Below are 26,010 nucleotides of genomic sequence, written 5' to 3' on the forward strand. Positions count from 1 at the left end.
CCTTACTGGGAAATGGACTGGGATCCTGGGAGTTCTGTAGTACCTATGGGCTGGATCCCAAGATGCTCCATCAGGCATATTTTCTTGAATCAAAATGCGGCAGTGAGCCCCCTTTAAACACAGAACTAGCAGGAGCCTAAAGAGGTCAACTGGTCCATCCTCCTGCCTGTGGGAGGAACTTTCCTAAACTGGCAATTTGATTTGATTCAAGAAAACTCCCAAGGAGTCACTTCCCTGGATGTGGTCCTTGGTCCCGAGTGACCCCTTTGAGAGAGGCCTCTCCTTCCCTATCCTGCAGATACTGGCAGGAATGAAGGATACAGGCAGGCGATGGAGCATTTCATTCTGAAAAGCAGCATGGTGTGGGCTCTGAAGGATCTACATTCGATGTTATTCCTCCCCAAGGGTCCTGAGTTCTGATGGTGGGAGGCTGTTGGCTTCAGGACACTTGGGACCAGAGCAAGCTGATTGGCTGAACCTTGTCTAGATATGAGAGTGGATGGGCAATTCTGGGAAGGGATGGCAGAATCAGAGGCTGGAAGGAAAAGGAGGAGCAAAGGAGGAAGAGGAAGAAGGATGAGGAAGAGGAGAAAAAAGAGGGAAGAGGAGAAAAAGGAGGTTTGCTGAAAGTGAAGAAAAGAATGCTTCCTCCCTGTCACTTCTCACATTCATGAATAGTGTCAGCACCATCCACTGTTTTTTTTCAGTGGTATTTATTAAGCGCTTACTATATGCCAGGCACTGAACTGAGCTCTGGGGTAGATACAAACTATCAAATTGGACACAGTCCAACTACTCTCCAAGGATGTAGCTAACACATACTGGCCAAACCTGGACCGGGACAGTAACATATTATTTCTACTTGCAGATACAGAAATAAATCAGAGAGGTAAAGAGCATGCTTCCTCCACCACATGTCTCTGTTTCATTCTTCTTTCCTTTGCCCTTTTCCTCTCAAGAGGCAACTGCAAGAGAAAACATAGCCCTTTTCTCTTCCCCAATTCTCAGGTTCCCCAAGAATTGACCAAAGGGTGTTTTCCAAATTTATTTTGCTTCTGGATGCTCTGAGTCCAAGGGTGAGGAGCTGGGGTGGCTTTAAACTGTTGAACCACTGAGAACTGCCACTGATCACTGGGAAGCAGGAGGACCTAGTAGAAAGAGCACCCACCTAGGAGTCAAGAGACCTGAGTTCTAATGCCGGTTTCAAAACTTGTCTGTGTGACCTTGAGCAAGTCACTTAACTTCTTTGTGCCTTTTACCTCATCTGTAAAATGGGGCTTAAGACTATGAGCTCCTTGTGGGTCAGGGATTATGTCCAATCTGATTAACTTGCATTTATCTAACTCTTCAAAACAGTGTTTGATGTATAGAAATAGAAATGCCTAACAAATACCATTAAAAAACTTGCCCCACCTCTGCTCTCAGGCCACCACCTTCCTGAACCAGGAATTCCACCAAAGGGTGCACAGTCACCTGGGGAAACAACTAACTTTTCCCTTTCTGCTTTGCCCCTGCCTCCTGAATGTCTTGAATAGCCTGAATTCTGCCCTGTAACTGCACCCAGCCTGGGCAAACAGCATGGGTAGAGACATGTTGGGAGGAGCCTCTCATATTGATTCCTTCACATGAGCCCCAGCCTTCCAAAAGTCGATTCCCAGCCAGAAGGCAGAGACTGGCCCAAGATGTCCAAGATGATTGGTGGCAGAACCCAAGCCTCCTGAATCCCAGCCCAGTGCTCCCCCGACCAGACCAGGTGTCCATTGTGGCAGGAGAGAGAACTTCCCCAGGGGGAACATGGAAAACCATGAGGGCTAGAGGGGGCATTAGTGGGAAGCAGGGAAGTCTGCCTGGGCAGCATGGTCTTGCTGCCTTGGAGGCTTGTGTGTCTGGGTATCCCATTGGCAGTGGGAGTGGAGGAAGAGCCTGGAAACATATCTAGCAACTTCTTCCTGCCAGGTGTCTGAGATTGCTGTCTCTGAGACTCCAGTGCTATCACCAGCAGACACTGGACAGAAAACTATCACAGGTGGGAGGGCAAACTGGTCCCATCCTGTTGGACCCCCTGGGGCTGGGGTGTTGAAGGGAAGGGAAGCAGGGACAGAAAACAGCAAAAAAACAGAAAACAAACCCTGAAAACACGTTCACCCCTGCACGTATGCTCTAGGTACTTGAAAGAGGAGACTTTGGTTTTGATTCTGGTTTTCTCCAAACTGCTCTGGGACTTACCTCTAGTTAAGGTGCCCAGACCTTGGTAGTCAAGTGGAGAACAGGATGGGCAAAGGACCAGCCAGCCCAGTCACATATGTCATTCAGTCCTCTGGTCAGTCAGCTAGATAGCCAGCAGTATTGCCTGAGCAAACACTGTATACTGAGCATGGTCTTAGTCACTGAGAAAAAAGAGGGGGGGGGGGGAAGAGAGAGAGAGAGAGAGAGAATGAACATGAGTAAGTAACCAGTGTTCAGAATCCACTACCATCTCTTCCTTCCAAGGAACCTACAGGTCTGTTGATGACTTTTTAGCAAAGTGGCGTCTGTGGGCCAGTCTGTGGGAGAGAAGGTCAAACTGAGAGTTGAGAGTCTGCCTTTTAGTAGAAACCAGAAACCTGAGAAGTGATTAACAAAAATCTGCATGGATAGCTTCATTAGTCTCAGTACTTGTCTAAAAGTCAGTCACAACTGGTGGAAAAACTGAGGCCCAAGCCATCTGCCACAGAGAGATGGGTCTTAATGGAACATTTTCCCCTTCACAGGTAGGAGCTTCTTGTAGAGCGATGGATGTGGTGAGCAAGGCCTCACTGGAGAAGTTGGGCGCCTCCTGTCCCTTTAAGTCTTACGTGCCTGCGGGTCCCCAGGAACATTTCCCCAGGTACACTACTGCCTTCCCCCTGCTTTAGACCCTCCTCCACCCCCCTTCCTCCTGCCCCCACCAGACCACTCAGGCCAGGCAATGGTGTGTTTGTTCTGCTGACAGAACTCTCTTTATCAGCAAGCAACACACACAGGAAGTCCGGGCTGGGATTGTCCATCCCAATCCTGATTTACACAGGAAGGAAAGCATAAAAAGCCACCCTTCCAGCCTCCAGAGGGGCCTCCCACCTCCAGGCAGCTGAGTGACCAGATCTGCAGGGTACCAGGATCAGAGAGGAGGTCGGAAGGCAACCAGGTTGGGTGGCCTGGGCACCGGCGGACAAGCGGCCCCAACAGAGAAGGGCACGACGGGGGCTATGGAGAGTTGTTGGGAGGCTCAGAGAGGTGTGTCGAAGGCCCAAAAAGAGCAGGCGGAGGCGGGGCAGCCTGGGATGGTCCTGCAGCGGTCACAGGTATCGTATCAGCAGGATGGGGGGAGCCTCTCGGATTGACAACCCCTTAGAGTTCAACTTCCAGAGACAAAGGGAACCCCAAGTGGGGGTGCAGAGAGAAGGTTAAAGATTTTCTTTAATGGTATTTGTTAAGTGCTTACTCTGTTCCAGGTGCTGTACTAAGCTCTGGGGTAGATACAAGCCTATTAGGTTGGACACAGTCCCTGCCCACAGTGAGGCTCATGACATTAATCCCCATTTTACAGATGAGGTAACTGAGGCACAGAGAAGCTAAGTGATTTGCCCAAGGTTACACAGCAGATAATAGATGGAGCAAGGATTAGAATCCATGTCCTCCTGACTCCAGGGCCCATGCTCTAACCATTAGGCCATGGTGTTTCTCTAGGTTTAGATCTTTTTCCAGAAACCTGGTGCCAGGTTGGCAGGAATCGCTGTTTAGTCTACTCGTTAGGACAGCAGTACCTAAAGTAAGACCCTTGGATAATAATAATAATGATGATGGCATTTATTAAGTGCTTACTATGTGCAAAGCACTGTACTAAGCGCTGGGGAATTTACAAGGTGATCAGGCTGTCCCACGTGGGGCTCACAGTCTTAATCCCCATTTTACAGAGGAGGTAACTGAGGCCCAGAGAAGTGAAGTGACTTGCCCAAGGTCACACAGGTGACAAGCGGTGGAGCGGAATTCGAACCCCTGACATCTGACTCCAAAGCCCGGGCTCTTGCCACTGAACCACACTGCCTCTCTAAGCAGTGTTATATTAGGATAGGTGTTATATTACGGGTTCTCATTAAAGCTCAAACCAAGGAAATTTTTTTGTTGTTGTTGTTGATATTCATTCATTCATTCAATCGTATTTACTGAGCGCTTACTGTGTGCAGAGCACTGTACTAAGCGCTTGGGGTTATTTTATGACATTTGTTAAGCACTATGTGCCAGGCACTGAACTTAGCCCTGGGGGATAATAAAGTTGGACTCAGTCCCTGTCCCACAAAAGCCCACAGACTTAACCTCCGTATTACAGATGAGGTAACTGAAGCATAGAGAAGTTAAGCAACTTGCCCAGGGTCCCACAGCAGACAAGTGGTAGAGCCGGGATTAGAACTCAGGTCTTCTGACTCCCAGGTCTGTGCTCTTTCTACTAAGGCTCACAGCTTCTCTTTGCCCTCAAAAAAGTCTGTTTTCAGCTTAGCCCCCAAAAAAGACAGATGCCCCTTTCCAGCCACTCCTTCGACTTAAGACAGGTGCATTATTTTGCTCCACCTGCAGCAGGCTGAGCCTTGGGTGAACTTGTTTTGAGGAGGACCTAGCCCACTGCTGGGCCCAGAGATATTTTAGGAGGAGAGCTTGGGGAAGAGGTCCTAAGGCAGACCCAAAGTTAACACGAGGAGGAGAGCTCCCCAGACACATGATAACATGCTCTCAAGAGATGCCCCTATTGGGGAGCAAAAAATTGGTGTCCAGAATTACTGAATGCGCCATGTGGTGGGGTCACCAACTTGGGCCACCTGACATGATTTCTGAGCATGAACAATCCTGACTGACTGAACGCAGGAGTAGAAATGTGTGCCGACTATCTGACTACATACATGCACACTCAGTCCTGGCCCTAAGCTTGCTAACCAGCCCAATTTTACTGGCCCCCTCTCCTATGAATGGTAGCCATTCCAGAGCATCCTGAACATCCTCTAGGTTGTAAACTCCTTGTGGGCAGGGAATATATCTACCAACTTTGTTGTACAGTACTCTCCCAAGAGCTTAGTGCAGTGTTCTGCACACAGTAAGCACTCAGTAAATATCACTGTGCATGATAATCTTCTGTACATTGCTTCCGCTCTGAGGCTCCTGAAATCTATGTAGGGTAGGGATCCAGCCATTTCCCAACCCTCAATCCCCTCTGAGAAGTACTCTTTGCCTAGAACCCTGAGGACATGGGCCCATTCCTCTGTGCAGAGCAGCTCAAAACCCACTGGGCTTCCCAATGATTGGAAGGCTTCTGTGGTTGAGGTGTCAAACAAATGAGACTGTGTGGTTGGGAATGTGACAAGAGAATTTCAATTTTAAAATAGATCTTTTAACCTTTGATTTGGCGGTGCCTTTTTCCTGACCTTGTAAAATCATAGTGCGGGCCAAGAGAGGAGAATGTGTGTCAACTGGGAAGGGTATTTGAGGAATTCTTTCCTCCTGGCCCTGATTCCAGGTCCTACCACCTGAGCAATTGTAATTTAGTTGTGGAGGCCCTGAGCAACAGAGCTTTCTGATCCCACTGTTCAGGCAGCACTGGCAGAGGAGAAATATTCAGAAATCCCCTCTTAATGGAGAATCCACCTTGGCAACTTTGGATCATTTCATTTACAGGACCACTGTCTCCTTTGTGTCTTCTGTTACCTTTAGTGAGAAACTGCTAAAGAAATTTTGCAATAGAATACATAGGCAAATACGGACCTTCAGGGATCAAAAAAACCTGCAAAGATGCTAAATTAAGGAAAAGAACTTTGTAATTGATAATTAAGTGGTTCAGTAACCTAGGCTTTAAAAACAAAACAAAACAAAACAAAAAAAACCAAGTGTGCCCAGTTAATTTAGGCCCCTAAGGGCTGCAGCTGAAGTTGGGAGGTGAGAGAGTAAATTCTCCCTGCAATCGAACAATCCTAATGTAGAGTGAGAAGAATTTAATTGAAGTGGCAAGTTACTTCCTTTTATTTCATTTGGGACCTGTCTGAATGTTTCCTTGGAGAATCTTGGACAGGTACACATCATCGTGGCTGTGAAAGGTAGCACTTACGGTATTTCAGGTGATTAAAAAAAGAAACAAACAAAAAAGCCTGTATATGCTGATCTTAAAAGGCCAACTTGTCTTCTCTCCTGTGACTGCCCCAAGTCAATGCCCCACTAAAATAAGAATCTGGTCTTGGCAGAAGCCACCTCTGGGTGGTGGCAGGGGATTGCAGCAGTTGATGGCCCTTTCCCATAAATGGAATTTCAGCCGTCCCCGGCTCCAGGCTCCTGTCTCCTCCTAGTGGGGGTACATCTTTGGGAATTTGCATTGTCTACCTTAAAAAGTGTTGAAATCTGAATCCCAGTAGCCCAACCTTTTGTTTCCAACAAATATACCAGTTCTCTATCCTTTTCTTCTCCCCACAGAAAGTAGATTCACTGTCAGTTGGCTTTTTATTATTTTACTACTAGCCTGTCCTGAGTTGTTGCTGGCCCCCATCTGTGGCAAACTGCAAGGGTGTCACCGCAACACCAAGAGAGAATCATCATGATTTGCACTTTGCTTTTTAACTTTTAATTTTATAGTTTAAAAATCTGTGCATATCTCCACCACATCTTTCTTGGAAATCTTCATTTTCAAATCAGCAAAACTGTGCCACTTGCTGTGAAAGTAATCTATCATGTTTCTCTGATTTCCCTTGTTCCAATAGCAAAGTTTCCAGAACGTGGCAATTAGAAGAAGCATCCCGATTCCAGACAAATGACGGCACGCTATGAACCAGGTGAGTGGCTCTCTGATGCATCTACAAAACATCCTCTGGCTGAATGATGGTTGAGCAGATTCACGGGGCAAAAAAAGGCAAAGAGCTTAGTGTGATGGGGAGCAGTGCTGTGTGACTTTGGGTAAGTCACTTCTGTGTGCCTCAGTTACCTCATCTGTAAAATGGGGATTAAGACTTTGAGTCCCATGTGGGACGTGGACTATGCCCAACCTGATTACCTTGTATCTACTCCAGCACTCAGAACAATGCTTGACACCTAGTTAACAAATACCATAATTAATGGTCTGGGAACCTGATGTCCTGGATTCTTCTACTGACTCTGGTGCAGCTTTTTCCAGCTATAATTTTGCTACCCGCAAGAATGAGGAGATAGCTTTTACTCAAAAGCATCAGGGTGTTCTGATAAAAGCCCCCAAACTTTACATCCTTAGAGCACCACACTAAGCACTTGGGAGAGTACAATAGAGTTAGTAGACCCAATCCCTGCCCTCAAGCAGCTTCCAAGTCTAGTGAGGGAGAGAGTCACTCTGAGATGTGGGTGTTCATGGTTTCTGCATATAGAATGGTATAATAATAACAAGCTCACAATGAAAGACCAGCTATTCTTAGCCTCTGGGGTACTATGAAGAGCTGTGGGGATTTTGGTATAGGGTAGGATTTGGGGGTTTATTTTTAATGGGATGAAACGATTCCACCCAAGATTAGCTAATCTGAGCAAGGTAATGAGAAGATGCCTGTTTGGGGTCTTTCTCTGGCAAGATGCTTTTACAGGAAGCCTCTACTTGCAACCAAAGTGGAAGCTTTTAGCTGGAATAATGATTCCTGGAGGTTTGGAGCCCAGGTGAATTTAAGAGTCACAATTTCACAATTTGTAGACAAAATCTTAAAGGTTAAAATAAAAATAGTTACTAGGGCCTTTAGCCTTGACTTTCTCTACTCTCCCCACCCCCTTTCCCACTGTTATCTGAAAAGGCTTTTATAGCTCTTTTTTCCAGACAGAACTTCCTTCTGATTCTCAAACTAAAACAAAGTACTGGATTCCAATCCTGTCTCCACTTTTCCAGTTATTTAGATTGGATCCCCTTTGAGTGTGCTATCCTGAGTTTAGATCCTCTGAGGCAGAGCTCCCTGGGTGAAAGCAGGCAGGTAGGAAAGAAGCCCCCCCACTTAAACAAGTTCACGTCCTGCCACTGGCCTGGAAAGCTCTCCCTCCTCAAATCCAATAGACAATTACTCTCCCCGCCCTTCAAAGCCTTACTGAAGGCACATCTCCTCCAAGGGGCCTTCCCGGACTAAGCCCCACCTTTCCTCATCTCCCACTCCCTTCTGCATTGCCCTGACTTGTTCCCTTTTCTCTTTCCCCCTCACAGCCCTACAGCACTTATGTACATATCTGTAATTTTATTTATTTGTATTGATGTCTGTCATTCATTCATTCATTCAATTGCATTTATTGAGCGCTTACTGTAGAGCACTGTACTAAGCGCTTGGAAAGTACAAGTTGGCACCATAGAGATGGTCCCTACCCAATCGCGGGCTCACAGTGTAGAAGGTCTGTCTCCCCACCTCTAGACTGTAAGCTCATTCAGGGCAGGGAATGTGTCTGTTTATTGCTGCATTGTACTCTCCCAAGAGCTTAGCACAGTGCTCTGCATGCAGTGAGCATTCAGCACATAGTAAGCGCTCAATAAATATGATTGAATGAATGAAACACAGACACCCTAATTTGAAGTGGGGTAGTCTGGGAAACAGAGCGCCCACTCTGATCCCATTCACCTCCTTCCCAGCCATAACTTTTTCCACTTTTCCTGTCTTTCATGGGCTACCCAACACTACTACAGGCAGGTGTCTAATTTGCACTATGGCTTGCCAGAGTTCACTCCAGGCAACCCTGGACTTGGCTGTTCATTGCCCTTCAAAATCATTACAAAAGTAACAGGCGAAACTGTACAATCTCTTGAGCCCCAACTTCTCTCCCGTTACAAATGAAGCACTAGAGAAAGCAAATTTGCTTCTCAGCATAACCGCTTAGCAGCCCACAGCCACACTCACAACCCATCTTCTAAAGTGGGGACCTCAAAGGATCCAACTGGGGAAGACCGCAATGGCACAGAAGGCTCCCTCTCTGGGAGTGTGGCAAATCCTGGACGTTGGCTGGAGTCTTCATTTCTTTTCTTTAGCTCCCTCTTTTAAACTTCCATCAGTAATTAGGAGGCTCCCGAGCCCTCTGAGCGGCTGGCCGATTTCAACAGGGCAGGGTGAGGGAGGAGACTGTTTGAGCGCCCAGTGCAGGACCGGCACGATGGTGATGTTACTGATTCTAGGAGAGCTGCTTCGGAGGGAAGGGCTTAAGAGGAGTGGGTAGTTGGCTGATTAATGTCTACTTCCCCCATTAGATTATAAATTCCTTTAGGGCAAAGAACATATTTACCAACTGTATTTATTCATTCATTAATTCAATCGTATTTATTGAGTGCTTTCTGTGTGCAGAGCACTGTACTAAGCGCTTGGAAAGTACAATTCGGCAACAAATAGAGACAATCCCTACCCAACAACAGGCTCACATTCTAGAAGCGGGGAGACAGACGGCAAAACAAAACAAGTAGATAGGCATCAATAACATTTATTTACTGTACTTTATCAAATGCTGAATGCAGTGCTCTGCACAGAATAAGGGTTCAATACAGACCACTGATTAATAATAATACTAATAGTACTTGTTAAGCACTTACTATGTGCCAAACACTGTTCTAAGCATTGGGGTAGATACAAGTTAAGCAGATTGGACACGGTCCCTGTCCCACATGGGGCTCATGCTGTTAATCCCCATTTTACAGATGAAGTAACGGAGGCCCAGAGAAGTGAAGTGACTTGCCCAAGGTCACACACCAGATATGTGGCGGAACTGGGATTAGAACCCTGGTTGGTCTGACTCCCGCTCGTGACTGATAAGCCAGGATTGATTGAGGGACAGTTAGAAACCCATTTTGCAGCCAACTTTAACCCCTTGTTCTGAGTACCTTCCTCGAGAGATTAATGTTGACTTCTCCCCAGTGCCAATTGGTAAGTTCCAGCAGCAGCAAGGCAGTCCCTAATCATGTCCACCCAGGAGATGGATGAATGAATGGGCCCCTGAGCCACAGTGGGAGGGAAGGAAGGGGCCAGGCAGGATTAGAGAGACCTGCCTCAAAGGCATCAAATTCCCCACTCCCAGCCCCGGGCTCCTCCCACACTCCTCAATCCAAGATTTCCTTCAGGCCTGGAAGGAGGAAACCTTCAGGCTTGGACAGAGGCTACATCCAAGCCCTGGGATGTTAGGCCCAGGGAATCTGAGGGACTCCAGTGAGTTTAAGATATCCTATTTCCCATTAAGGGTGCTTCAAGACACCTACCCCACTCTGCACACAGTAAGCACTCAATAAATACGATTGATTGATTGATTGATTGATTGGGAGCCCAGTTTGTAAACCACAGCTGGGACCGGGCCTGACTTCCCCGACTGTAGGTTGGGAGGGATATGCTTGGGGGAACTGGGAATATGGAAGGTCCATGCCAGGTGCTAGGGAAAATGCCTCATTACCCATGCACTCCCCCTGGCCTGGGTTGAATTATTACTATTTTATTATTTATTTATTTATTTATTTATTATTAGTAAAACAATGATAATAATAACATGTGTTGAGCTTTTATTGTGTGCCAAGTCCTGAGGTAGATTCAGTACCAGCAGGTCGGGCACAGTCCCTGTCCTATGTGGGACTCGTAGTCTAAGGAGGACAGAGAACAGGTATAGACTTCCCGTTTTACAGATGAGGAAACTGAGGCACAGAGAGGTCAAATGAGTTGCTTAAGGTCACACGGCAAGCAAGAGTCAGAGTGAGGATTAGAAACCAGGCTTTGGACTCCCAGTCCTGCGCCCTTCTCACCCGGGGCTGCTTGGGTCCAGAGGGAGATTAAACAGGGTTTAGAAGGGACAAGGAGGGAGGAATTTCCTGAGAGCAAAAAGTCACTGTGGGGCTGTTTTCACATCAAAATCCAGAAAGCACCCTATGACCCATCCTAATGAGACCAGCTTTCCACCCCAAGCCTCACCTCCCAACTGGAGATCCTGGGGTCCCCCAATCCCTGGGGAGCCCCCCAGCTGAGGCAGGGGTCCTGGGCCGGGCCGGGCCGGGCGGAGAGGCGGGCACAAGAACCCCTACCCTCATCCCTTCCTGCCCACCCGCTCGGGGTCCCCTCCCCCGCACCCCTTCCCCTCTCTCATTGGGGCCAGCACAAAATTGGGTCTGGGTGGGGGGGCTCTGCTCCTCCTGGCTTCATCTGTCTGTCTGTCCCTGTGTCCATCTCCGGCTTTGTCAGCCTGCCTGTCTGTGTATCCGTCAGTCCGTGTGTCCATCTCCGGCTTCCCCTGTCTGTCCGTCTGTCCATCTGTCTGTGTGTCCGTCTCCGGCTTCGCCTGTCTGCCCGCGTGTCCGTGCGGGTCTGGGTGTCCGTCTCCGGCTTCATCTGTCTGTGTGTCTGTCTGTCCTTGTGTCCGTCTCCGGCTTCGTCTGTCTGTCCCTGCGTCCGTCTCCAGTGTCCCCTGTCTGACTGCCTGTCCGTGTGTCCATTAACAGCTTCGTCTTTCTGCCTGTCCATCTTCAGCTTCGTGTGTCCGTGTGTCCGCCTCCGGCTTCGTCTGTCTGTCCGTCTGTGTGTCCAGCTTCGGGTGTCCGTCTCTGTCTTCCCCTGTCTGCCTGTCTGTCCGTGTGCCTGTCTCCAGCTTCGTCTGTCTGTCCGCCTGTCTGTGTGTCCGTCTCTCCGTCTCCAGCTTAGTCTATCTGTCTGTCCGTCTGTACGTGTGTCCGTCTCTGGCTTCGTCTGTCTGTCTGTCTGTCCGTATGTCCGTCTCCAGCTTCTTCTGTCTGTCTGTCTGTCCGTGTGTCTGTCTCCAGCTTCGTCTGTCTGTATGTCCGTCTCCAGCTTCGTCTGTCTGTCTGTGAGCCTGTCCCTGTGTCCGTCTGTCTGCGTGTCCGTCTCCGGCTTCGTCTGTCCATGCGGGTCCCGGTGGGTCCAGGCGGTCCCGCGGGGATCCCGGAGCAGGGCCCGTTTTTGGGTAGGGACCGTCTCTATATGTTGCCAACTTGTACTTCCCAAGCGCTTAGTACAGTGTTCTGCACACAGTAAGCGCTCAATAAGTACGATTGAATGAATGAATGAATGAATCAATCAATGAAAGGGGGCGGTGGGCAAGGAGGAAGGGGGGCGGGGGAGAGGAGGCCTCGGCGGCTTAACCCCTGAGGATCCGGCGCCCCCCACCCCCCCCCCGCCCGTCATTCATTCATTCATTCATTCAGTGGTATTTATTCACTCATTCATTCAATCGTATTGAGCGCTTACTGTGTGCAGAGCACTGTACTAAGCGCTTGGGAAGTGCAAGTTGGCAACATCTAGAGACGGTCCCTACCCAACAGCGGGCTCACAGTCTAGAAGGGGGGAAGACGGACAACAAAACAAGTAGACAGGCATCCATAGCATCGTATTTATTGAGCGCTTACTGTGTGCAGAGCACTGTACTAAGCGCTCAACGTCCCTCCAGGCCCGGCGTGGGCGGAGGGCCCCTGGGCCCCGGAGTCCGGCCAGGTGCGGGGTTGTCCCGGGTGGGCCCTCCGACCCTCGGACCGCGGGGGTGGGGTGGGGATGGAGAGGCAGGCATGCAGGGAGGGCGGCGCGGAGGAGGCGGCGGCTAGGACGCTCCCAAAGCGGAGGGGGGGCGAGGCGGGGCGGGGCTGGGGGCGGGCTGGGGGCGAGGCGGGGCACTCCACCGCCCCAGGCCCCTCTCAGCCGCCCCCGGCACCGACACCCGCTACAGTGAGTACCCTGGGGACGCTTTGGGCGCTTGGAGATCCCTCCTCCCGGGGGAGGGGGGAGGGGGGAGGGGGGCGGGAACCGCGGGCCTCAGTTTCCCCCGCGAGCCGGGGCCAGACCGGAGAAGTTTTCTCCCGGCGGCAGAGGGCAGAGAAGGGGGGTCTGGGGAGTCGGTCATTCATTGATTGAATCGTTCGATCACCATCATCATCAATCGTATTTATTGAGCGCTTACTGTGTGCAGAGCACTGTACTAAGCGCTTGGGAAGTACAAATTGGATCGTCTGTACTGAGCGCTTCTAGACTGTGAGCCCACTGTTGGGTAGGGACTGGCTCTATGATGTTGCCAACTTGTACTTCCCAAGCGCTTAGTCCAGCGCTCTGCACACAGTAAGCGCTCAAGACATACGATTGAATGAATGAGTGGATAATAATAATAATAATTTTGGTATTTGTTAAGTGCTTACTATGTGCAAAGCACTGTTCTAAGCGCTCAATAAATACGATTGATTGATTGCCGAGCACTGTACTAAGCGCTGGGAAAGTACGACGCCTTCTAGACTGGGAGCCCGTTGTTGAGGAGGGACCGTCTCTGTCTGTTGCCGGCTTGTACTTCCCATGCGCTTAGTCCAGTGCTCTGCACACAGTAAGCGCTCAAGAAATACGATTGACTGAATGAATGAGTGAATAATAATAATAATTTTGGTATTTGTTAAGTGCTTACTATGTGCAAAGCACTCTTCTAAGCACTGGGAGGATACAAAGTGATCAGGTTGTCCCATGTGGGGCTTAATCCCCATTTTACAGATGAGGTAACTGAGGCACAGAGAAATTAAGTGACTTGCCCAAAGTCACACAGCTGACAAGTGGAGGAGCCAGGATTTGAACCCATGACCTCTGACTCCCAAGCCCGTGCTCTTTCCACTGAGCCACACTGCTTCTCTTGTTATTATTCTCTTCTTCTTCTTCTTCTTCTAATTTATTTATTTATTATTGCTGATTATTAGTTATTCTTATTATTCTATTAATAATAATAATAATGGCATTTGTTAAATGCTTACTAAGTGCAAAACACTGTTCTAAGCGCTGGGGGGGATACAAGGTGATCAGATTGTCCCACGCGGGGCTCACAGTCTTCATCCCATTTTACAGATGAGGGAACTGAGGCCCAGAGAAGTTAAGTAACTTGCCCAAAATCACACAGCTGACAAGCGGTGGAGTTAGGATTAAAACCCACGACCTCTGACTCCCAAGCCCGGGCTCTTTCCACTGGGCCATGCTGCTTCTCCAGAGAGACCATCCCTGTCCACCAAGGCAGGGAGGGGGTGGCAGACATCAATACAAGTAAACAGGTATCGATTTAAATAAATAGCTTAGTCCTGTGCTCTGCACACAGTTAGTGCTCAATAAATCCGATTGATTGAATGAATGAATGAAAGAGGATTATAGGTATGTACATAATTAGGAAAGTCGCCCTGTGGACACAGATTTCCCCGCTTCTTGCCTGTGAGCCCGTTGTTGGGCAGGAAGTCTCCATATGTTGCCAATTTGTACTTCCCAAGCGCTTAGTACAGTGCTCTGCACACAGTAAGCGCTCAAGAAATACGATTGAATGAATGAATGAATGTCTCTGTTGATTGCTGCATTGTACTTTCCAAGTGTTTAGTCTAATGCTCTGCACACAGTAAGCACTCAAGAAATACGATTGAATGAATGAATGATTGTCTTTTTTGTAGCATTGTACTTTCCAAGAGCTTACTACAGTGCTCTGCACACAATAAGCACTCAAGAAATACGAATTAATTAATGAATGTCTCTATTTCTGAGCTGTACTTTCCAAGCGCTTAGTCCAGTGCTCTGCACAGAGTAAGAGCTCAAGAAATACGATTGAATGAATGTCTCTTTTTATTACCGCATTGTACTTTCCAAGTGCTTAGTCCAGTGCTCTGCACACAATAAGCGCTCAAGAAATATGATTGAATTAATGAATGATTGTCTCTATTGCTGCATTGTACTTTCCAAGCGCTTAGCCCAGTGCTCTCATAGTAAACGCTCAAGAAATATGATTGAATGAATGAATGATTGTCTCTATTGCTGCATTGTACTTTCCAAGCGCTTAGTCCAGTGCTCTCATAGTAATTTCTCAAGAAATACGATTGAATGACTGAATGAATGAGATGCTCCCCGGGACCATCCTGCCGCCACATCCCGCTCCTAGGGGGGCTAGGGTCAGGGGTCAAGGGGCTGGGGGCTCAGTGCTGAGCTTGCCCCCCTTAAGCCGGTGGGGAGGGACGCCTGAGTCCAGGAGCCCCGGGGAAGGTCTCCCCTTGGTGGCCGCAGCCGCAAGGTCGGCTTCCCTGGCAGCTGTGCCCTGCGTTCGGATTTCCGCGCCATTTATCAGGAACCAACACGCTTTCCCTTCCCGACACACGGAACTGGAAGAGGCTCAGGAGTGGGGGTTGGGCACGGGAAGGGGCCTGCAAAAGCTGAGGCCAGATGGAAAAGCTTTTAAATGAAACGCTTATTGCTTATCAAATTGAAATGAGACTTGCCCCATCCCTTAGAGCGCCCGGGCAATGAAACATTTGACTTTACACAGACCCTCCAGGGCTTGGAATTGCCAAAGGCTCAGTGTCAGTTGCCTGGAAGACGGAAATGTCGTGACATTTAAAAAATGGGGGTCTTTCTTTTACATACGGACATATGAGTGATTTTCAATTTCTAAGCAGCTTTGAACCATTATGGGGCTGGGGAGGGGTGGGGGTAACCCAGAGCTGAGAAGTCAAGAAGGACAAAACACATCTGGAGTGAATTAGACTTTTAGATGACTGGAAAGATAGAGGGAGGAACTTGCTCTGGAGAGTCGTATCCCAGGCCGGGTGACAGCCATGCTTCTGGTTGTTCGCCTGCTGATGGGTGTTTCTCCTACCCCTGAGGTTCTCTCCTTTCCCTAGAGAGAAATTCCTGGCCTGGCCCTCAGAGCATTGTGTCACGCTATGGTCAGTGATCCTGGAATTTGACAGAGGGGTAGGTGGGAAAGCCAGTAGCCCTGACCCCCACTTCAGCCTCCTGCCCATCCCCCTTTCCTCATCCACTCATTGCCCCAGCTTCTGCCACTTCCCTGCTGTGTGGACCTTGGGCAAGTCACTTCATTTCTCTGTGCTTCTGCAAAATGGGGATTTAATACCTGATCTCCCTCCTACTTAGACTGTGAGCCCCATCTGGGACCAGCTCATCTTATATCTACCCAGTGGTTAGTTCAGTGCTTGACACACAGTAAGTGCTTAACAAATACCACAATTAGTTTGGGTTTCCTGGACCTCGTGTGGGCCTGGTGGGATGCTCATATTCCCACCATTATTATTAATCGCATGATTAATAATAATAATGACACCATGACACTTTCAGAGAGCTGAAATTCTTCTTTTACACCTTTAAATAGTTCCTTGGTAAAGCCCAGTATGGCTCCATTCCCAGGATTTGGGACCCTCTGTGAACGTCTGGCCCTTAATAGAGAGAACAGAGGTGGAGGTGTGAACTATTGGGTACAGGGATAGGGTTGGCTGAGCAACCGGAGGGGGAGGTGGTCCTGGACCAGTAAGTTGAGGCACTTTGGTGGCCAGGGTTATGGCCCGTTGGAAAAGGGACCCTCCACCAACGGTCCTTTGGAGCCATTCCTGGCCAGACATGGATGTCCACTGAGGCAACAGTCAGAAGTGGTAACCCAAGGCTGAGGTTGGCAGAAGAGAGGTCCGTGCTATTGTTTGGCATTTCCTGCCTGGCAGATGGTGCCAGAGGCTGTTCTGCAGGTCAGGGAGGGAATGAGCCCAAGAGTTTCCAGTTTTCAGGTGGGATCAGGAATAAGGTGTGGAAATAGGAATGGTGTTGAGACCATTTTTATTTTGGTGTCTGCCCTTGGACTAGATTTTGACCGAGGTCCTGGGGTCCCTGGCAGATTTAGCACCAGAGTTGGGGTGTAAAATGACAATCCATTGGTGAGCACCTTTAAAGCTGACGGGGTCTGAGTCTGGTCACTCAGAAACAGAAGGGAATGTAATTTGCTGATGCTTTTGGAGGGGAAATTTCCAATCTGCTGGAATTTCCCCTCTTCTGGCCTCCCAAATCCCTTTCTGAGGTTGAGTGATTTCAGGTTCAGAAGGGCTGTTTAGTGATCCTGAATTTTCTCTTTGCCTGGGACTCAGAAACATTGCAGTCCTGAGGCCTGGGCTCTTCTGAAGCCTGGGGATTTGGTCACAAATAAAGGGGATGTCCCATCCCTGGAATTCCCAGAGTACATGCAAGAGGATGCAGGGTGGAATTAGGTGAAACAGCAGGGACGGGGTGGGGGGGGGATAGAGAGCTTGGCTTCCATTTATCCCTCTCTGACACTGGGTAGGGGGGGGAGAATGTTTGCTTCTAAGGACATTGGAAGGGCCTGGCAGTTTTCATCCAAGTCTCTGAGATCTCTGAAGTGAGAAGCACCAGACAATTGTCAAGTGCTGGACTGGGCCAGGCCTGGCTCCCAATCACTGAGTCTGACATTGTCCTGGAGTCCTCACTTGAATGGACTGGACACTGCAGTATTGGTGGGGCTTGGTGGCTGGAGTCCATTGAAACTTGGGGGTGGATGGTTTGAAGGTCACCTGATTCCCAAGCTGGGTATCAGCTTTGGAAATCTTGCAAGATGACCTGAGACACTCAGAGTCCAGGTTGTTAGCCCATCCCCAGTGGAAGAGAGCAGAGCTGGGAGTCAGAGGACTTGAGTTCCATTCCCGATTCCACCACTTGCCTGCTTGTGAGACCTTGAGCAAGTCACTTTCATTCAGTCATATTTATTGAGCACTTATTGAGCAGAGCACTGTACTAAGAGCTTGGGAGAGTACAATGCAACAATAAACAGACACATTCCCTGCCCACAATGAGCTTATAGTCTAGAGGACTTCTTAACTTTACTTCTTTATGCCTCAGTTTCCTCATCTGTGCAATGGGGATTCATTCATTCAGTCACATTTATTGAGCACTCACTGTGTGCAGAGCACTGTACTTAGCGCTTGGGAGAATACAGTACAACAATAAAATACCTAACCTGATTATCATGTATCTACCCCAGTGTTTAGTAAGGTACTTGGCACATAGTAAGTTCTTAACAAATACCATGATAATAATAAATAAGGAATGGCACTGCATAAGAATGAAGCAAAATCTATTCCATCTCATGCATGTATCCCCGACCTCTGGTGCTGTTTAACCATGCAGGATTGGAAAATGCTGCATTGTAACTCTGGAGCTAAATCAGTGAATCATTTCTCCTTGGCCTGTCGAAGCAGAGTGAAATGCAATGCCTGAAACCAAATCCAGCCCCTTCTATCTATTCAGAGTTTTCTTCTCACCTCGGATAGTTCCTGCCTTCAATGAGGCAAGGAATGCCATTCCCTTAGGCATTTTGGAAGATATATTTTTTTTCTTCTCCAGGAAATAATCCTCCCAATTGACAAAAAACACCAGATATCTTTCCCATCTCACCCAGGGGCAGAAAGAAACCACTTGTTCTGGCTCTTTGCCTTTCCAAAAATCAACACTGTTTCTTTAGATTTCAGGGCTGGATTAAAATAACTGAGAGCTGCTCCTGTTTTAATGATGGACAGTAAGTCAGACTTGAGAGTCCTGTGTTTAATACAAAATCACTCCAGAGTGATTTTAGGACTAGTTCCCTCTGAACCAGGGCCAAATCTATGATCTGCTTTTATTAGAAAACATCAACCTGACTCATTTGTACAGGAAAGTGGGGACAGAGGAGAATAAAATATTTTCTTGAATGCTACATAATTGGCTTTGAGTCAAATCCATCAGTGATATTTGGGAAACTACCATGGTAAATCAGTAGTGTTTATTGTGCACTTACTCTGTGCAGAGTACTGTACTAAATGCTTGGGAGAGCACAACAGATTGAGTAGATCCCTGCCCTCAAGGAACTTGGCTGTAACCTAGTGGCACATTGCTCTGCATAGAGTAAATTCTCAGTAAATGCTGTTGATCGATTGATTTCACTTCAATTGTGTGGGCTGACTTTCCCAGTGCCTGGATCAGCAAAAAGTAAGAGCTGATTACCCAGGCCCATTGCTCTGGGCTCTGCCAGCCTGGTAGAACTCACATGAGCAGTTCATCAATCAATCAATCCATCATTCAATGGTATTTTTTGAACACTTAATGTGCGCAGAGCACTATACCGAATGCTCGGCACCATACTAACCCAATCCGTTCCCATTGCTGCTTCCTGTCCATGGCTGACCCCAGCCTCCAGGAAATACTGCACCCCAAGCTGCCCACCCTCTCTCGGAATCACCCGTCCTCTCATTCATTCAATAATATTTATTGAGTGCTTACTGTGTGCAGAGCATTGTACTAAGCACTTGGGAAGTACAAGTTGGCAACAGAGACGGTCCCTACCCAACAACGGGCTCACAGTCTAGAAGGGGGAGACAGACAACAAAACAAAACATGTAGACAGGTGTCAAAATTGTCAGAACAAATAGAATTATAGCTATATGCACATCATTAACAAGCTAGAATAGTAAATATGTACAAGTAAAATAGAGTAATAAATCTGTACAAATATATACAAGTGCTGTGGGAAGGGGAAGAAGGTAGGGCGGGGGGGATGGGGACTGAGGATGGGATGGGGATGGGGACTCTCCTGACTAAGTCCTTAGAGACACTGGCCTAGGCCTCCTGAGGGGTAGAAAATGTTTGCCTAGGAGATGATATCTTAGGGCCTCTCCTACTCAGGCCCTGCCTTTCCTTTTTTGGGGAGAGCACAATGCAATAGTATAAGTAGACTGACGTTCTTCTTATCCCTGGGAGGGAAAGTGTATAGCCTTCCCAGGATAACTAGAACTTCAGATTTGCTTTTTTTGGAAACAGGAAAAATATGAGTAGTCTTTCCATTTAATTGCCATATTTCTCTTGTTTAAAAAAAAAGTATCATTATGGAAATTCACAGAGAAGAGTCAATCCCCTGTAAATGTACACACAGGGCTATCAAGAGTTTGGGTTGTGTGCTTTGGCTGAGAAAGAGAGATTTTCTGAATTTAATAATCTTCCTGAATGATCTCCCCTAAAAATCTTTCAAGCCTGGCCCTGATTGGCTAATTCTAATTTGGGGAGCAATTAATTCTAGGATGGAAATTTTCTTTCTTGGGTAAGATCAAGTGACCAACAAGGCACCCAAAGGCTGTGTGGCCACTCTCTTTCAGCAGCCAGCTTGGCACCACCCTTCGTATCTCAGATGCCCAGAGGCCTGCAGGGTGGAAATTCTGATTCTGGACAAGATGCCTGCCAAATTGATGCTGCTTCTCAGCCTTTTCTCCTCCCATTCCCTCCTCCTTGCCAATCTCATGTCAGTCAGAGAAAGAGGGAAAGGAACTTGTTTTAAGTACAGAGCCCATGGAAATAGGCTGGCTGGAGTTCAGTTTCTGGGAAATTCTCCAGCCACCATGGGTACCCTACTGGGCTCGCCCTAGTTCAGCAAGGGATCCACTCACCCCGGTGGTCCTGCTCTTTGAATTGGACAATGTCATTTTGAGTGGAGGACTGTGAGTCGAGACATGAAATAATTCCAGAAGGGATTCTGAGGCCAAGTCTCTCAATTCAGTTACAGAAAAAATCTCAACCCCTTTTCCGTCCCCGCCGACACCGCAAACAGAAGAAGAAAAAAAAGTGTCTGAAAGTGAATTCAAGAACCCTGAAATGTGTGGGGTGGAGTGGGCATGGGGGGAGAGGAAAATGAATATCTGAGTCTAGGCTTTGTTGGAACTTCTATTGCTGGTTGATGGATGGAGCTTACAGTTTAGAGGGGGAGACAGGCATTAAAATTGCATTTAATCCATCAGTCAGTGCTATTAATTGACCACTTACTGTGTGCAGAGCACTGTACTAAGCACAGAAAGAACGCACATCTCCTCCAGGAGGCCTTCCCTAACTAAGCCCTCCTTTCCTCTTTTCCCTGACTTGCTCCCTTTTATTCATCCCCTGTCCCAGACCCACAGCACTTATGTGCATAGCTGTAATTTATCTATTTCTATTAATGTCTGTCTCCCACTCTAGACTGTAAACTTGCTGTGGGCAGGGAATGTGTCTGCTTATTGTTATATTGTACTCTCCCAAGCATTTTGTACAATACTTTGCACACAGAAAGTGCTCAGTAAATGCGACTGAAAGTACGATAGGTTGAGTAGAGTTGGTGTACATCCCAGCTCCGCCACTTGTCAGCTGTGTGACCTTGAGCAAGCCACTTAACTTCTCTGTGCCTCAGTTCCCTCATCTGTAAAATGGGGATTTAGACTGTGAGTCCTACGTGGGACAACCTGATCACCTTGTTATCCCCCCAGCGCTTAGAACAGTGCTTCGCACATAGTAAGCACTTAACAAATACCATTATTATTATTGTTATTATCTTACAGACTAAAGTACATAGTAAACTCTTAATAAATAACATCATTATTACTATGCAGATTCCCCCCCCGCCCCCCAGTTATAATGTGATAATAGTAATTCCTTGATAGGGATGATGATCTGAATACGTGTCACAGGAGCAAGATTTTTTTTTTAAGATCTTAGCAACAGGTGACTATTAGGGATACAATTGTAAGCTCGTTGTGAGCAGGGAATGTGTCTGTTTATTATTGTATTGTACTCTCCCAAGAGCTTAGTACAGTGCTCTGCACACAGTAAGTGCTCAGTAAATATGATGGAATAAATTGTCTCAGAGCCTAATTGTCCCATAGCTAAAGCATTGGACACTTTGAGAGGAGCACAACTCTGTCACACCCCTAGACTGTAAGCTCATTATGGAAAGGGAATGGAATGGGAATGTGCCTATCAATTCTGTTGTATTGCAGTCTCCTGACTACTTAGTACAGTGCTCTGCACATAGTAAGCACTCAATAAATATCACTAATGATAACCTCTGCAGAACTGTTTACTGCATTGTTGCATTCGTTGTGCAAATCAATCAATGGTATTTTTTGATCGCTTACTTTCTGCAGAGTACTGTTTTAAGCACTTGGGAGAGAACAATACAACAGAGTGGTAAGTAAAACTGTTATTGTTGTTGTCTTATGCTATCGAGTCATGTCCGACCCATAGTGACGCCATGGCCACATCTCTCCCAGAACGCCCCACCTCCATCTGCAATCGTTCTGGTAGTGGATCCATAGAGGGTTTTTTTAGTAAAAACTGTTATTAATGCTAGTAATATATTAAATTCAACATGTCTAGGCATTTTAATCTCTTCTAGTCTGTAAGCTCCTTGTGGACAGGTATCATATTGATTCTGTTGCATTGTACTCTCTCAAGTCTTTAGTACAGTGCTCTCTGCACAGAGTAAATGCTCAGTAAATGCCACTGATGGATTTTAAAACCTTCCTCCACTGTGCAAACCTTCAAAGTTACTTACTTGCTTATCAGTATCAGGATCAGTATGCACAGAATTTTTTGAGTACCCTCTGTGTATAGAACCCTAGACTAGGTACTGGGGAACACAAAAGAGTAATAAAAGTAATACTTTTCATTACAAAAATGTAATAAAAGAATACCTTTTTATTACAAAAGAGTAAGAAAAGAATTCATCTCTAGGGTCACACCTGGAGAATTTCCAGTACTCTGCCAGTCTCGACTATGAGAGGGAGAGTCAAGCAGAGGCATATCCATTCCATTCCTAGCTTGGCAGTGGCTAGTTAGTGGCAGACAATCTGCTACAAGTCAAAACTCACCTGTGCTGGGCAGCAGCGGCACAGGAGAGAGTCGAGGGCAGAGACTCAGGTGAACTGCATGGAAGGAGGCAATGGTAGACTGCTTCCATATTTTTACCAAGAAAACTCTATGGTTACACTACCAGAACGACTGCAGATGGAGGTGGGACATACTGGGAGAGATGTGTCTATGGTGTTGCTATGGGTCAGACATGATTTGACAGCATAAAACAACAACACAAGAAAATAATTGCCATCCCTGCCCCTGAGGAGCTTACAGTCCAATGGTGGGGCAGTAGATATAAACTGATGAATGTACAGTAAAGGAATGAGAGAGTAGATATCAATTATGGACCCAAGTGAAAAGATAAGAAACAAACAGAAAAATACGTGTTAAGGTGGCTGATGGGGTGGCATTAATATTGATGGCTGAGTTCCCTCATCACTTGCTTACCATTCTCTGGTCTCCCCCATAAGCTCCATTGGCTTAAGTGTTAAGTGTTTAGCATGTGCCAAGCTCTGTACTAAGTTCTGGGGTAGACACTGCCACTTTGCCCCAGTCAATCAATCAATCAATCAATCAATCATATTTATTGAGCACTTACTGTGTGCAGAGCACTGTACTAAGCGCTTGGGAAGTACAAGTTGGCAACATATTGAAACGGTCCCTACCCAACAGTGGGCTCACAGTCTAGAAGGGGGAGAAAGACCATCAGAAAGAAAGTCAGATAATGGTCAACCAGACCAGAGTCATCTCAACTACCCCATCAATTCCCTCAGCCAAAAAAGGGAACCTCAAATACGTCTTCTTGAGCTTTTTAGATGACTTCTGTCCGAGGTCTGGTACTTCCCCCTTGGTTTATGCTGTGACTTTGTGTGTGTGTGTGTGAGGGCATGGCGGGGGGTGTCTGGGACTCCTCAGAGCTGATAGGCCAGTGGTGAAATGGAGATTTTATTTTCTCCATGGGAAGAGGGAACGGGGAAGAGGAGCAGGGAGAATTCTGGATGTTCACTCTGGAATTTGAGCTGATTCACTCTTCTTAGCTTCCCTCCTGCCTCCTGGGTTCTGGTTGAGAGCTGTGTGCCTTGGGATGGTGGTCCAGAGGTGTAATAGTGGTAATAATAATGATGGTATTTGTTAAGCGCTTTACTATGTGCCAAGCACTGTTCTAAGTGCTGGGGTAGAAACAAGGTAATCAGGTTGTCCCATGTGGGGCTCACAGTCTTAATCCCCATTTTGCAGATGAGGTAACTGAGGCGCAGAGAAGTTCAGTGACTTGCCCAGAGTCACACAGCTGACAAGTGGCGGAGCCAGGATTAGAACCCACAACCTCTGACTCCCAAACCCATGCTCTTTCCACTAAGCCACGGGTGTTGGTGGAGGGGGTCAGAGCACTGCTTCAAGGCTGGCGGTGGGAGGTCAGGAGGCTGGAGTTTTGTGGCTAGTGGAGGATGGCACTGGCCCCCTCCTTCCCCCAGGTGGCCCGGGTGGCTCTATGGGCTGGTCCTCAGGCTCATTTCCTCTGACATCCCTGGGAGACAGGGATGTCCCAGGACTTGGGTGTCCGGATTGTCTGAACTATCCATAGTTCCTCAGTCTCTAGGGCCATATTTGCAGAGGTACCCGCATTCTGGGTTTGAGCTTTGAGTGGCCTAGGGGCTGCTCAGGGTTGGGGGCTGGGACCAGAGCACTGCCTCAAGAGACAGACAGCTGGGGCTCAGGCAGGTGCTGCTGGGAAAGCGAGAGTAGCAGGCAGGTCTAGGGTCACCCCGAAGAACAAAATGATGGCCCTGAAGAGTTCAAATACAAGGGATCTGCATCAAGAAAAGGCCCCTGATCGTGAGGTCTCTCTGCTTTCAGGTCACTTTGGTGAGCGGGGCCATGTGGTAGGACCTGCAACGAGCTGCTCCCCTCCCACGCAGCATTGCTTAGCCGGAGAGGGGATCCAGGTGGTGGTGGCGGCGGCGGCGGCAGCCACGCGATGTGGGGGATCGGCTGCCTTCTCACCGGATGGGCCGTCATCCTGAGTGTCACAGGAACAGAGCACTTCTCCCGTCCGGGGTAAGTCTGCCCCTAGGGCTCTAGTCCAGGGGCTGGGCCTCCACCCACCTGGGAGGGTTCTGTCTGCAGAGGGCACAGAGGACAGGAAGGGCAGTTTAATCCACCAGTTTCCCACTGACTGGTCCTGGTTTGACATGGAAGGAGAGTCACCCACCCAGCATATGTGAACTGTGGTTCTTCACCCACTGTCTGAGATGGAGGATGTGTGGGTGTATCCCCTCCTCTCCTCTCCCCCCTTTCTTCTCTCACACACACCCTTGTGATGATGATGATGATAATGGCCTTTATTAACCTCTTTACTATGTGCCAAGCACTCTACTAAACCTGGGTAGATACAGGATAATCAGATCAGATATGGTCTCTGTCTTACCCATGACTCATTGTCTAAGGTGTGGTGGGGAGAGAGCAGACATTTTATTCTCATTTTTCAGATAAGAAAAAAATGTCCCATGTATCTCTCTCTCTTGCTCTGTTTCTTCCTCCATACACATCCTAATACACACACACACACACTCTCTCTCTCTCTCTCTCTCGCTCTCTCTCTCTCTCTCTCTCCCTCCTCCCCCCCACCAATATCAGTCCAGTATGGCTCCTCCCTTCAAAAATCTAGATTCCCACCTTCCCATCTGCCTTCCATTTCTCCCCCATGAAATCAGGCCTATTGGTTAACTTCCTTGGTTCTGGAGGAATAGGAGGCATTGGTGGAGGAAAGGATTCGCAAGCCTCAGTTCAGCCATAGCAGAGCTTAGTGGAGACTTCCCTGTTAGAAGGACAATGGATCTCATTTCTGGCCAGGTGGCAGGTGTCTAAAGGATGAAAACTGCAGATGCTTGAAGAGAAAATCCCAGACAGCAATCAATCAATCAATCATATTTATTAAGCACTTACTGTGTGCAGAGCACTGTACTAAGCGCTTGGGAAGTACAAGCTGGCAACATAAAGAGATGGTCCCTACCCAACAGTGGGCTCACAGTCTAGAAGGGGGAGACAGAGAACAAAACAAAACATATTAACAAACTAAAATAAATAGAATAGATATGTACAAGTAAAATAAATAAAGTAATAAATACGTACGAACATATATACAGTTGCTGTGGGGAAGGGAAGGAGGCAAGATGAGGGGGATGGAGGAGGGACGAGGGGGAGAGGAAGGAAGGGGCTCAGTCTGGGAAGGCCTCCTGGAGGAGGTGAGCTCTCAGTAGGGCCTTGAAGGGAGGAAGAGAGCTAGCTTGGCGCATGTGGGGAGGGAGGGCGTTCCAGGCCAGGGGGATGATGGCGGGACAGGCGAAAACGAGGCATGGTGAGATTAGCGGCAGAGGAGCGGAGGGTGCAGGCTGGGCTGTAGAAGGAGAGAAGGGAGGTGAGGTAGGATGGGGTGAGGTGATGGAGAGCCTTGAAGCCCAGGGTGAGGAGTTTCTGCCTGATGCGTAGGTTGATTGGTAGCCACTGGAGATTTTTGAGGAGGGGAGTAATATGACAGCTCTGCAATGGACCCCTTTACTCAATATGTGAATGTGGAACAGAATTGGGAAAA

At 47.9% G+C, this 26,010-nt stretch overlaps 1 protein-coding gene across 2 annotated transcripts in view; it reads left to right on the top strand.

The window, feature by feature from the left end:
* The first annotated feature begins 3,104 nt into the window (after positions 1–3,104).
* The window catches only part of EGFL7 (EGF like domain multiple 7), a 38,967-nt gene continuing 16,061 nt past the window's right edge, over positions 3,105–26,010 (top strand). For both annotated transcript variants that reach the window (XM_038745337.1, XM_038745338.1), the window contains exons 1-3: positions 3,105–3,320; positions 6,750–6,821; positions 24,276–24,476. In XM_038745337.1, the coding sequence (XP_038601265.1) occupies positions 24,397–24,476 (80 nt within the window). In that variant the 5' untranslated portion in view covers positions 3,105–3,320; positions 6,750–6,821; positions 24,276–24,396. The remainder of the gene's footprint in view (positions 3,321–6,749; positions 6,822–24,275; positions 24,477–26,010) is intronic.

Source organism: Tachyglossus aculeatus, chromosome 4, assembly GCF_015852505.1.
Source record: "Tachyglossus aculeatus isolate mTacAcu1 chromosome 4, mTacAcu1.pri, whole genome shotgun sequence".
Lineage (NCBI taxonomy): Eukaryota > Metazoa > Chordata > Mammalia > Monotremata > Tachyglossidae > Tachyglossus > Tachyglossus aculeatus.